The 14,534-nt window shown below is 33.7% G+C and overlaps 1 protein-coding gene across 1 annotated transcript in view; it reads right to left on the reverse strand.

The window, feature by feature from the left end:
• Nucleotides 1–14,534, reverse strand: part of LOC123665777 (microtubule-actin cross-linking factor 1) — a 222,973-nt gene that overhangs the window by 184,919 nt on the left and 23,520 nt on the right. Inside the window, exon 3 of the mRNA XM_045600037.1 lies at nt 4,399–4,460. Coding sequence (XP_045455993.1) covers nt 4,399–4,460 — 62 coding nt within the window. The remainder of the gene's footprint in view (nt 1–4,398; nt 4,461–14,534) is intronic.

Here is a 14,534-nt window from a genome sequence, read left to right on the forward strand (position 1 = left end):
TTCCTAAACCTTATTCCTAAACAATAAAACTTGTCACTCTAACGACCTTTCTTTAATTTATATATATAAATGAATGTTTATCTGTATGTCCTTTATAGAATCGTAACATATGAATTTGATCATGTCATTATCGTCAGCAAAGTGTCGTGCATGAGCCCACAAAGGTTTCTGAGTTGGTAAGATTAAAAGAAAATAAAAATAAAAAAAGCGTAGCAACATCCGCAGGGTACAGCTAGTTTTTCATAAAACACATTTCTTTCACTTAGTCCGATCTAAATATCAATAAAACTTTTTGAATACAGATTTCTCCATTCAATGTCATCTTTAGCTATTCTATACCAACAATAACAAAAAAATCTTAAACTGACATAATTGTTAAACTCTACCGACTGTACCGCTCAAATAACTTTAAAGGAACAGAACTGTCCGTATGTAGAAATCTGATTAATATTATATGAAAATCATGACTCACAACTTTCTACTGATATTTTTAAAACAAATCTTCTTAATATGGCATAGCTGTACACCAAAATCTCCCATCAAAAACCCATCGGGCAATATTTCGACCCTTGTCAGAGCGTTTCACAACGTATGGCGTGTATTATCATGAGTAAGCCGGGTCATGTAACCAAAACATCCTGAGATGTTTAATGTATGCGTCAGAGCCTTCGTCATCCTTTGTGTGGGTCTTAAGATGTTGATACACGATTCTGTAAGAATGGTTCGATAAGTCCGCATTTGCATACTTGCATTTTCAATGGTCTAGTCATGCTTACGAAGGCACTACGATAAAAATAGTACTCGAGAATCTGACAAGAAAACAGATGTTGAAAATGTTATACAACACACTAATAACAAGATTTTGATCAAGTAAAAGTATGTAGATAAAGGCCTACCTCTAGCAGTTGACTGCAAATAGGCTGACTGCTGAATAACTGACCGACTGACTGACATATATACTTATATAATATCATATGTAGATAAGGTCAAACTCGATTAATACTTTTTCCGACGACTTTTTCTATATCAATTTCGATAGACATAGAATTAGAAAGACGGAATATTTATATTCTTTTACACCGCGTACACCTCTTGTACAGCATCGTATTGAAAATTAAAAAAATAAATAAAAAAAAAAAAACAATTTTCCCATCTCTTATTATTATTAAAAATATCGATATCTGAAACCGCCTTAGCAACACGATTTACTCCAAGCGACCATCGAAGAAATTCTCACAGTCCGAACGAATGCGCATACCATAAACCATACCACATAATCGCTTTCACAGAATAAAGAAATCCTTATTGTAACTTCAGCGTTTATAAACAACATCTTTGTTATTAAAAGTACATAGGTGATACAGCTGTTAAGCTAAGCGTATATAAAGCCCAAGACGACCCACTTTTCAACTCGGAGGCATTATTGTGAAAAAAAAGTTGGAGTTCATGGATATGACCAATTCCCAATGGATATAGGTGTGAATTAAAAAAAATTGAGTTAGCTGTTGTGCTACATGCTCAGTTGATAAAAGCAGTTGATTAAGTTCTAATGCTATTTGGGAGGATTTTCGCTGTAAAAAGTTATAATAATCGAAATCCATATACGAATACTTACATCTTTATGCTACAAACACGAACAATTTATTTATTTTAATATGATAATGAGGTTACTTTTATTAACGTTTCATGAACTATAAACCTTACTGCAAAACAAATGAAAAAATAATAAAATTTATGTCTAGATCAAATTTAAATAACTTGAAATTAACGCTTTAAAACAACTGCCTATCTCACCATTTCTATCACTTGAAGACTATTTGCACTATTTCTGCTCAATTTCATCAGCCATTAATAAAAAGTGAATCCACATTTCTCGACACAAAACAAAGCGCATGAATCAAACGTATTTACAAATACTGTACAAAGGAATTCGTTATTTACTTTTCTCTTCCTTTGTCCACTGCACCTTCGACTTTGATCCTGACTTCAAATGCAATTTGTGATGGTATGTTATTAAAGTTTTAAGAAAATCCACATTAAATAAGGTAAATACCAAGCTCTGAAAGACAATAGGCCCACAAACAATGACAAACAACAATATAAGAATTAAAATCTTTACACCAAGTGATACAGATATCAGCTGAGAGCGAAACTGAAATCCCTAACCATCGACATAAGCGACTTATCGACATAAACGACTTTCGCTACCACAAGATCAAAACATAATAATTATTATTATTATTTGGCTTAATGGCTTTCAGTTGTGCTAGGGGTCACAGTTATCGGAGGCTTTGTCCGGGCCTACCGTCGGGGCGAGGTGGCGAATGCTAGCGCGACCCTACCTCGCCCCACCCAGGCGGATGACTGCTCACACGTGGTGGTTTTTAGTCAGTAGGAGTCTGACATAACCCTCTGGCCGCGCTGGATCTGAGTATCCATGATGGATTTTCCCTACGTTAAAAAAAAGAAAAAAGGGGGGCACAGTTAAAATAATGTTATGAGAGTCATAAACTCAATTTATATCGATTATCAAACTACTTATTTATTTGTAAAAAAAACCTCATAGAAATTATGAATCACTCAATGATACACCAGCAAGGATAAAAAGGATCAACCGTACTCGGTACGCATCTCTCATCATTATTCAATGCTTACGTATATATAACCTATTCACGATCGAGTCATCAATTTCAGTCTGACATCAGTGTCATCGATGTCAATCTGTCGGACACGATTTTATTACAAAATAGAGGGACCGATGGGGATTTTAATAGGCGTCAACACGACGTGTGATGTGATGTCATTGAGTCCTAATCAAGGGATCGATTAAACCTTAGGTATTGATCAGGCAATGATACATTGTTTAGCCATTTTAACAGTTATAAAGTACTAGCTGACCCGGCGAACTTCGTATCGCCTAACAGTGACTTTTAAGTATTATCACAAATCTTTTGTATGGGAGTATAGAAAAGTGTTGTTTTTAGACTTTTTCAGAAAATTTAAATTTTTTTTTTAAATTTTTCTCTCCGTAAGAACCATCCTCGTACTTCAAGGAATATTTAAAAAAAAGAATTAGCGAAATCGGTCCAACCGTTCTCGAGTTTTGCGCTTAGCAACACATTCAGCGACTCATTTTTATATTATAGATAGATAAACATGAAATAAGCTAATGAAACTTATATTCGAAAAAAAATCGTTCTTGGCGACTGAAGAAAATTTGTACGTCTTTCGGGACAAATTCTCTGCCTTAAGTATATCTAAGAAATATCAGTAAAAAGCGTGATGAATTAGTATCAAATAGTACTTCCCAATCTTTTGGCAAGCGAGACGACATTTACATATATGCTGTTACAGAATGATATCTATCCCAGGTAATTTAGACATAGAGTTGAAGTTTGATTGAACAATCAACTAGGCGAAAAGACCGTCTTTTCAGCGCAACTTTATAGAAAGGAAGAATCGCATGTTCTAGCCGTGCCTCGGAGAGCACATTAAGCCGTCGGTCCCGGTTGTTATCATCTACGCCTGATAGCGATCGTTACTCATAATAGGGAATATATCCGCCAACCCGCATTGGAGCAGCGAGGTGGATTAAGCTCTGATCCTTTCTCTACACGGGGAAAGAAGCCTATTCCCAGTAGTGGGATATAACAGGCTGAAGCGAGCATGTTCTGGCAATTTCTAGAGAGGTATAACTTTCCACGATTCATTACATCATTACAATACTTATGCCGTTTTATCTACGAGGTAATCGAAGAAGTCACAAGTGAATTCTAACTGATACATCAAATGCACAAGAAGTTAAGTAAGTAGTCATCCCGATCGTATCGTTACCATCGAGATGATATCACGGCGCCAGACTAATATGAGAACGTTTAAATATTTGCGTTCATGTGTTTATGTACTTAATTTATGGACCGACAGTTGAACAGAACTTTCCCTTGTACTGTAAACGGGAAATTCTCAGATTCTCTGAATCATTTTCGGGTGATATGATTACTCTTTTTGATTACTGGAGCATTGAAGAATTCATTTCCTTTAAAATTTATGTAATGCTAAAAGCAAATATAATATTTTTAAAGATTTTTTACGTTGGAACCGAAGAGTAGTAGGTACCTTTAAAAATGCTTTGTAAATCTGGATTTAAGGGATATTTGTGAGACTTGAACGAGTATAGTAATAGTACTTATGACAAATAAATCTTGCTAGTCTTCTCACAATTTAACATAGTTATAATTGTAACATAAATTATACAAAATTTTCAATTGACATTTTATTAAGAGTGTCTAAATGATAATACTTCGTAACCTTTTTTAAAACCATAAGCAAACAACGTGTTTGTTATTATAATAAACATTATGACGATATTATAACGAATATGATAGTATCGATTATTACCTTTTTCAGGTGTTTGTTGACCCATTTCGTGAACGTCTTCTTCTGTATCGCGTCCCGCTCATCTGTAAAAAAAAAAAAAATTGTAATTGTTAATGGAAAGTCAAAACCTAGTTTTAGTGGCGAATGTTTAAATTATAATTCATCTATCTATAACTGGCTGACTCGGCTAACTTCATGCTGTCATATTTTTTGTTGATACGTCGATTTCTTTTAATTTTCTTATACGAAAATCTTATCCTGATAATAACGAACACAACAAAAAATATTTATCCAATTAGTTTTGTTATCTATGTGCAAAGTCATGAAGGTACCAACATATATTTTGGAGATTTATTTTCATATACATTAGATGTAGATAGATTATAGACATACACTTCTACACCGTATACTTTAATGTAGGTTGTTTTTAGTTGTTGCAGTAATATTTAACTTTTTCATATATTAACGAACAATACAACAGCACCGAATAATAGAATACATAATTATGTGATTAAGTAAACACACCTACAAGCGCTTTATCTGTGAAAAACATTGTTAGATAACAATTGCTACACCTAGTACATGTAGTAAGCATGCATTTTTAATGATTTAAAATAAATCCAATTGAAGATTTGTTAAAATGTATTGATAATTAGCGATAATATCAAATACAGTTTAGCTCAAAACAGTCGAATTGACAATTCATCATCATCATCATTTCAACCAATCAAAGTCCACTGCTGGACATAGGCTTCCAAAATTTCACTCTAAAAATGGCGTGAACTCATGTGTTTTGCCCATAGTCACCACGCTGGGCAGGCGGGTTGGTGACCGCAGGGCCGAATTGGCTTTTTTTGAAAAATCAAAAAATAACCTCAACTAAATTCACCTGTATCAAAAATTAATCATCTGTATATACTTACACCAACTCATATACTGTTATACATTTCTCATCCCAGCTGTTATGTTATTATACCAACTCTTGAAATATGCAATGCTCGCGTTTGTTTACTAATGTAACATCAATAAACAGCATCATACTTATGTATACATATAACGCTACCAAATCGCGAAGTCACGCAAGGTGAACGAACTATGCCAAATAGACAGCAGACCGTTCTAGTATATTTATAGTCCACTATTTCGGAGCTAAGGTCGTTGCCAAATTATTTGTAGATCGGAAGTATGGGGAGCGTATCGAGGAAATTGATTCTTTATAAAGTGCTGACATTATTATATTGATCGAAATTTTGCAGGAAAATACCTACAATATTAATAATAAAATAAACAGAAAGAAGAAGGGTTGGAGCTTAATTCACCATGCTACTCCACTGCGGGGCCGGATGACACATGATACATGATAAATAAATAAATATATCTTATAACATACACACACGGTCGTCTGTTCCTATGATAAGCAACTTAATGCTTGTGTTACAGGTAACAGCCGACTGGTATAGCTACATATATTTTTTAAATATACATAGAAATAAATATAATACATATATAGTGGGTGTAATATTTGTATTACACCAAACACCACGTGTATATAGGTATACGAAGATATAGGTATAAAAGTTATAGTGTACTAATACAAAACCTATAGTTTGTTTAACCAGTCTAAGTTCTACCTAGAATACGATCCAACTATGCAATCACAAGTGACCGTGGCGCCATCAGTAATGGAATCTATACAGAATTCCTAACTGATTACAGACTTATTTGAACATTTAACAAAGAATCCTTTGAGACCACGCGACTTACTGTCGGTTTATTTTTTAATTAAATATTTGGAATCATTATCACATACCGTCTATAATTCAGGAGAAAATAACCATTGATTTCTTTTTTGTAATAGACCTATAATAATCTATTGAGAAGATAGAATAGTCAACAGAAAGAAACTACCCAAGAAACATTTTTATTTATCTACTCCCAATATTCTATTGCTGAGGCTACACATTAAAAATGGGAAATCGGATGACCCAGTCGTTATTGATCAAGTGACTTTGATATACACTTGCAGCACTTAAAAGACCTAAGCGGGATACTGGCTAATTAGAGACAAGAGTATACGGGCCGGTCATAATAGGTATGGGACTCTTGATTCTTTTATGATTCGTTAAAAATACAACCTATAAGGTACTTAAGACCTGTATCTTAACCGCAATAAAACACATTACACACAAGACAAACATTGACACTACATACACAACTTTATCAAAAGCTTGGAAAAATAGTAATAACACCTCAATGGAACTATAATAATATTATTATATAAACATTATTATATAACAATAGTTAATCTTGATTACATTGACACTATTAACAAACGATTGATTCAATATTTACATTAGTGTATAGAAACAATAAAATCAAGTATAATTAATTTAGTCACGTGAGCTATTACGCCGGGCGTCAGTCACGAACTGTACGAACCTGATCGCAACAATATTGAATATAAAATAAAATCTAAATGGAAAACATGATGAAAAAATAATCGCACGTAACCAATTAAAATTTATACCATCCATAGAAATAATAAAAAAGGTACACTTTATTCATCAATAATTGTGCTTGCTAGCAAACGAAAAAAAATACAGACTTCAATTACATCGACAAGTAATACAACGTAGGTAGATGAAAAAAATTAACAACCCCACTAGTCGCGACAACGATTTTCGAAGACTGATGCCATCATCAGATCCTGGTTTCCTTATTATATTACATGGTATTTCCTAATTTTTTATTGCGTAAAAACCTTCTACGAAATATTAGGAAAATTTAAAAAAAAAAAGAAATTTAACCAGTTATGATATCAATCAATTATAATTAACTTAAGTATAATCTCATTTTTTATCTAAATATTTAAGCTAATAATTTACAAACAGATTTTTATTGTGGCTTTATAAATTTTAGTAATTTTTTGTTTATTTATAAATTCCTTAAACAAGATTTAAAAAAAAAAAACGGCCCGTATGTACCTCTTGGATTATAAACTCAGACTCATCCACATGACACAATTGTTTTTCCCAGCATTCTCTAATTACGTACAAGTGGTCCAATGATGCAACGAAAGTTGTGTAACATTTCTAACTCTTACATTACTCTATGAAAAAACTTCTAAAGATTATTATTTTCAAAACGCAAATTTTATGTAAGATTATATAATATTAAAAATTATAAAAATATAAGAAAAAGTTTTTTTTATTATTATTTAAGAACGGAGACCTAAAGATACAATTATTATTTGTTTTTACTCATTTTAATTTTACTGTCCCGAAGTTACCAGAAACTTCTTAATTGAAGTTGGTAATATTTGGCGCAAAACAAGTACGAATGCCGCTTCCTTAACCGATACTCGTGTGAAGGATTCCTTTGATGGAATCTTTAAAGTAGCAACGGGTAATGCACTTAAATAAGTACACTTTGCTGATGGGTGTGAGTACAGTTTGGTGCGAAAATTGCAAACGTAAAATTATATACTAAATAATAAAACTGTCTAAAAATATTCAAACATGTTAATAGTAGTTGCACACACAATCCAGTACAAACACACACGCAGATGTACACACACCAGTACCAGCGAGACGGTAAATCTAAAGTAACTTTAACAGCAAAACGAATAATAAGTAATAACTACCACACAAAAATTCATTTTTCAGCTTTGAGCACCATAACATGAACTCAATAAAAAACTATATCCATTTAATAAATAGACACAGCGTAGGGGTCAGCGACAATGACTTTGATGACTTATATAAAGTGTCAAAAACAATACTAGAACAATTTACTCCGACTCATCTTCAGAGCAGTGCAATGAACAATTGCTTCATACTGATACATCAAAAAGACCGAGCTGACAACAGTCGTTTAAAAAAACACACTCGTCATAATTGTGTAACTTTTAGATTAAATTAAAAAAAAAAAAAACATACGAAATAATTTTATTTTATTCTAAAAGTCCATCACGTCATTTTGAAAAAGATCTGATACTCTTCAAACTTCTAAATCTGATTTTACTTAAATTAGCTAAGAACTAATACGAGTATAAGAAACTCGCTTTCACGTCAAAAAAACGTCAAAATCGGTATATCCGTTCGAGCGATAGAATGCCATAGACAAACAATGGCGCAAACTTATAACACCTTTTTGCATAGGGTTAATAAAATATAATCGCCTGGCTTAATTCGCAGTAACTGTACCGACAAGTGCACAGCTTACTGAGTGCAACGAACGCTTCAATTGACATGCTGATTGAATCGATCGCGCTTCAACAGTTCACACGATAACGCACGTTACTGAGATGGAGTTCGAGTGTGCAAAAAAATTAAAACAAATAATATTTAAAAGAGGCTATTCCCAATTCCCATGCTTGTTGAAATCGGTATTCTTTCTTGATGCTAGTAAACTATTGTAAATGTTATGGTTTTAATATTATCTATATGAAAGAAATCCATATAAATTTGTTTGGCTTTATTTGAATTTTATTCTTCAGCAGTATCAAAGCCAAAAAATCAGTTACAAAAAAAAAAAACAAATTTATCTAACCAGTCATATCAATCAATCTAAGGTCATAACTGGTCGAAACAATTGGTTAATGCTCCTAATCCGCAATACTTGCAGACTTACACGTACGTTCAGACTTGACCTCTTTCAATAACGAAGAACGATTTCAAACCATATTTTGTACATTTTATTGACGTACTATTCAATTTTTTTTTCTCTTAAAGAAATAATATTCAATTAATCCATTTGCTCTTTATCATACCTCTAGTAATTCCAAATTTAAATAATATTCTTTGACGGTTCGCAGGAAAGTGCACATAAGGTGAAATATTAAATAATATTTCAAAGTCGGTTACAAAAATATCTTCAATTATGCGGTAGTGAAACGTTTTATTTTGCATTAAACCAAATGCACAAAATATAATAAAATCATTCCGTGTTTACGATAAGTAAACACTGCCATAAAAGTTTATACGCATTAGCTTTTTGATGATTTTTTGGACAAGGATTATCAAATCAAGAAGGACGATAAACCTATATCGAAGTGATAATAGCAGAAATTGAACATAAAAAACTGAATCGCTTACTTGTATACATATCGACCACAAATAAATTTTATTACTTATTTAGTGAAATATAAAAGTATGATTGCCTTTTTTGTTTTGATGTGCCTCGGAGAGAACGTTAAACCGTCTGTCCCGGTTGGTACAGATGTTTGCCGTAGTCTAAGTGTTTGTGCAGTCATAGTGAGTTTCCCTAGCGTACCTCAGAGACCACTTTAAGCCGTCGGTCCCGGTTGTTATCATGTACACCTGATAGCGATCGTTACTCATAGTAGGGAATATATCCGCCAACCCGCATTGGAGCAGCGTGGTGGATTAAGCTCTGATCCCTCTCCTACATGGGGAAAGAGGCTATGCCCAGTAGTGGGATATTACAGGCTGAAGCGAAAAGTATGGTTAAACAGGGTTTTTAAAGTTGTAACGTCTATATAGACGAACTAAATAATAATTTAGTGTATATTAATGAGTCTTGTTATAAAGTAAATATTATGTACCTACGGCAAAATAAACTATTTTATGTCGAAGAAAAGAGATTATTGTTTGAAAAAAGATAAAGAAAAAATTAAGTAAAACATCAATTTGGAAAAGAACTTACTATCAAGATGTATTCTGAAAAGCTAGTCGGGTAGAAATACGGACTTTTAGACACCTTTTCTATAACGATAAAAACTCGCCCACAAAAAAAGTGCTTTGCACCTTTGACCAGAACCACCTATGGTTATTTATTTCGATGCGCTGAATACGAATTTAGGTTCAAGTTGCGTTTGAGTTCAGTTCGAGTTCAGCGCATTGGAAAACATACTTGTACTAGTTTAAAAAAAATATTTGCATAGTTGCATTTTTTGCAATTATTAGCCATTTCTGGCGACTTTTTAGAATTTACTCATAATTAGAGGATGTAGGGACCAAACGGAACACCTTTGTCATCAAGGGCAAGTTGAAACATCGCTTTCCGACATAATATCCTACCCTTGATAAAGATCTAGCTGCAGCACTTGTCCACTCACACTCATTGAGACAAATGGATTCACCATGCATTAAAGAACCATTTAAAAAAGTGATCTAAGAGTTGCATGCATGCATCCCAACGGAAGCTACCCAAATAGAGATATAACTCGATGATAACAGAAATTTTTTAGTAAAATAATAAAAGAAAAAGGTAAAAAACATAAAATTTCGGATTGAATCAGCTTAGAAACGGGACATTATTAACAGTGGCGTTTCAATCATCAATCAATCCATCATTTCAGAAAAATGACGCGAACTCATGTGTTTTGCCCATATTCACCACGCTGGGCAGGCAGGGTTGGTGATCGCAGAGCTGGCTTTGTTGCACCGAAATCTTAACTATGATGTTAGTAATTTAAAAATGACAATAGCGGTAATTATCGTCTAAATTCAAGTACAAGGTAGGAGAATGGCTAATAATAAAGGATAAAGGGTACCGCTTTATCAACTCTAGTGAATGAATAATTACTAAATTTGAACATTGCGTTAGCACACATAATAAGACTGGCGCTTCTTTTTATCAACCGACTTCCAAAAAGGAGGTGGTTATCATATATTCAGCTATATTTTCTTATGTGTGTTACTTCAGAACTTTTAACTGGGAGAACCGATTTCAATGATTCCTTTTTAATCGAAAGGTGGTGCCTTTCATGTGATCCCATTTAAATTTGATTGATATTTGACAAATACTCTTTGTGTTATCTCTATAATGCGTATGTGCTTGACCATTTATTTCATCGACCGACGTTTTATTATACCGCATAACTTTTTATTGGGCGGACCGATTTCGGTATTCAATAACTGATGCTTGTCCCATTTAATTAAGATCTGACGAATAATCTTTGAATTATGTCTAATAATGCGTATTGACTTGACAATATTTTTGTCTACCTACGTTGTATTACTGGTCGATGTAAATGAAGTCGGTTTTTTTCGTTCGAGCAAACACAATTATAATGTAACCAACATCAATAAGCACTAAAATAACTCTCTCAGGCAGTCTGCCTGTTACGCTTTCATAACCAAAGTACTGAGTATTTCTCAATGAAATTCAAGAAGATTTTTCGAAAGTCGAGTAACTAAATGACATAAAACAGGGTAATACGGATACAGAAGCAGTAAAGTACAATGGATATTTCACGCAGACGAAGTCATAGGAGAGCAATAGTAAAACTACATTAAATTTTCACCCCGTCATGATGAGGGAAATGAATTATGTATAAACACGTGGTTGTGATAAAGACGGATAAAAATCATTTTAACATTCAACAAGACAAGCATTTTATAAAATTGCATAATATAACCTTATATTATGCATACACAGGATTACAATATTTAAATAACAGGTACTTAACAAATCGATTTGTAACTTAATGCTAAAAAGATAAAGATCTCACCTACAGCTTCCCGCTACCCACTCTCATTAACATGAATGGATCATTCAACGCGTGTTGATAATAGGTTCACACTTGATTGCGCACCTTGTAATGAATGAAATTGCGCATATCATTGACATTGTTCTGATTTATGTCAACAGATGGCGCTGTTTATACTTAATTATGTGTGTGTGTACATGTAAGGCTAATTCGTGTATGTATTACGTGCGCGTAAAAGTATAAGTTAAAAAAAAATTAAATTCAAACTGTGCATATAAACAACTTTGTCACTAATCGTGGACGTATAAAAATGTTAATCACGCTTGATACACTGTATAAACAGCATTAAGACGCCAAAAATCGTGATTGGAATTATTCTAATGATTACAGACAATGACCCACTTGCGAAAATGATTATTTAAGCACATTGTTTTAAAGATCCGCCAGAGCTTGATTGTAACACGTATCAACAATGACACAAGGGTTGGAATTCTTTGTATTGTTTCGTCTTAATCTTAGCATAAAATTGCTTCACGTTTGATCTTTATCAACATTAGTTAAGTATGCAAATAGCGTGAAAAACGAAGTCTTAAATATACCTTTATACGGCATATAAAACAGCAAGTTATGTTGGTTTTAATAAGCAATCAATAAAATAATATAAGTCATTGTTGTTACGAATATTAACTTATACATTCTTCTTAAATGAAAATAATTTAAAAAGTTAAAAAAAATTCAGAAATCTACAATATATAGAACGAAAGTAAAATAGTCTAAATGAAAAACTACTAACTAGTAAGTAAATAAAAAAAAATTGAGATATACACCAAACCATACCACACCTATCGTCTCGTTTCCGCTACGAATAGCACCCATTCGTTAACTCTTTAAATGATAACACCTATCTATGATAATTACAAGTCGCTCGACAAACATAAGGATACCAAACAGATAAAACTGTCAAGAATATTTAAACAATTCAAACAGTGGAAATCCAACATCGGTATCCAAACCGTACATCCAATTCTAAATCGCAACAATGTTATCGAAATCTGGATTTCATCAAGGACGTAATCCAACACGTCGGTTGGAATATGGCTGGAATGTCTAATTCAGACCGACAACAACAATGTTAGCCGCCTTTCACCTAACCTAGCCCTAAATAGTGAGGTCGTTTTAAACACTAAAATTGTTTAAAATGCGTTAAGCAAGTTTTGCATTTTTAATACAAACTGCATACTAGTTACTTGGAAAAAATTCGACAACATGACGTGGTTAGTAAAATGACTCAGCTGTTTTATGAACTTCGTTTCCAACATATCTTAAAAAGAACCGGAAAACCGGAATGTCTGGCGCGAACTTGGGGAGGCCTATGTCCAGCAGTAGACTGCAATAGGCTGAGCGGATGATGATGATGATATATTTTAAGCACGAAAGCTTCGACAGATGATGTTACTCTGCTGCTGGAGGTACAACACATTACATCAACTTCATTTCATACCGACATCACGACGGGAGCGGAAATTACGGAAAAAAACCGCGAACACAAATAGCTACGACATTATGGATTAGTCTGTCATTGTACATATATGACGCTAAATCACTATCAACTAAAATATAAACAAATAAATAAAAAACAAAGATAATACCAATCAGATCTTCGTGAGTGATCAACGCTCCATTATTTATATAAAACAATAGTACAAATAGACTTGATATCGGTGTCTTTAGAAGTAATTGCAGTTGATTACACTAATCAAGCGATCTGTTTCGAGTCATGTCCGAGCCTATCAGAGAGGTCGATTGACTTAAATGCCGTCTAGTTAATTATTATATAAAATGAAACCGCATTTGACATGTCCATTATATAATTGTCAAAAGTATGTATTGTATTATTGTATCAGATTTATAAGTATTTGTGTACGTATATTTTGTGTTATACTTTATAGTAGAAAGAATATTCATTGTGTTTGCTAGCAAACGAAAAAAACCGACTTCAATTACAATTTACAACGACAAGTAATAGAACTTAAGTAGAGGAAAAAATTAACAAACGCACTAGTCGCCACTACGGTTTTCGAAGGTTCCCCTCGATTTCTCTGGGATGCCATCATCAGATCCTGGTTTCCTGGATCATGGCTTGGGATATCTCCTTTCAACAAAAAAAGAACCAGCAAAATCGGTTCATAAACGACGATCTTATCCGCGTTGCTGTAATACTAAAAATATTTAGACTTTCCATTAGATAGGCTTAATATCTAAATGACTGCACCAACCTCCCTCAACCTGAGATACCTCTTTTTTAAATATCAAAATTTTAATTTTTTTAATGTCAAAATATAAAAGTAAAATAAAAAAAAATCGACATTAGGGTTAGCTGTGCTGTGTGGCTACGGCACTAAAGAATTTAGCCACCCCCTCTCTTCCCGTGGGTGTCGTAAGAGGCGACTAAGGGATAACAAGGTTCCACGACCACCTTGGGACTTAAGAAGCCGACCGATGGCGGGATAACCATCCAACTGCTGGCTTTGAAATACACAGGCCGAAGACGGGCAGCAGCGTCTTCGGTGCGACAAAGCCAGTACTGCGGTCACCAACCCGCCTGCCCAGCGTGGTGACTATGGGCAAAACACATGAGTTCACGTTATTTTTGGCGTAAACTTGTGGAGGCCTATGTCCAGCAGTGGACTGTATAGGCTGT

The sequence above is a fragment of the Melitaea cinxia genome, chromosome 24, assembly GCF_905220565.1.
Source record: "Melitaea cinxia chromosome 24, ilMelCinx1.1, whole genome shotgun sequence".
Taxonomy (NCBI): domain Eukaryota; kingdom Metazoa; phylum Arthropoda; class Insecta; order Lepidoptera; family Nymphalidae; genus Melitaea; species Melitaea cinxia.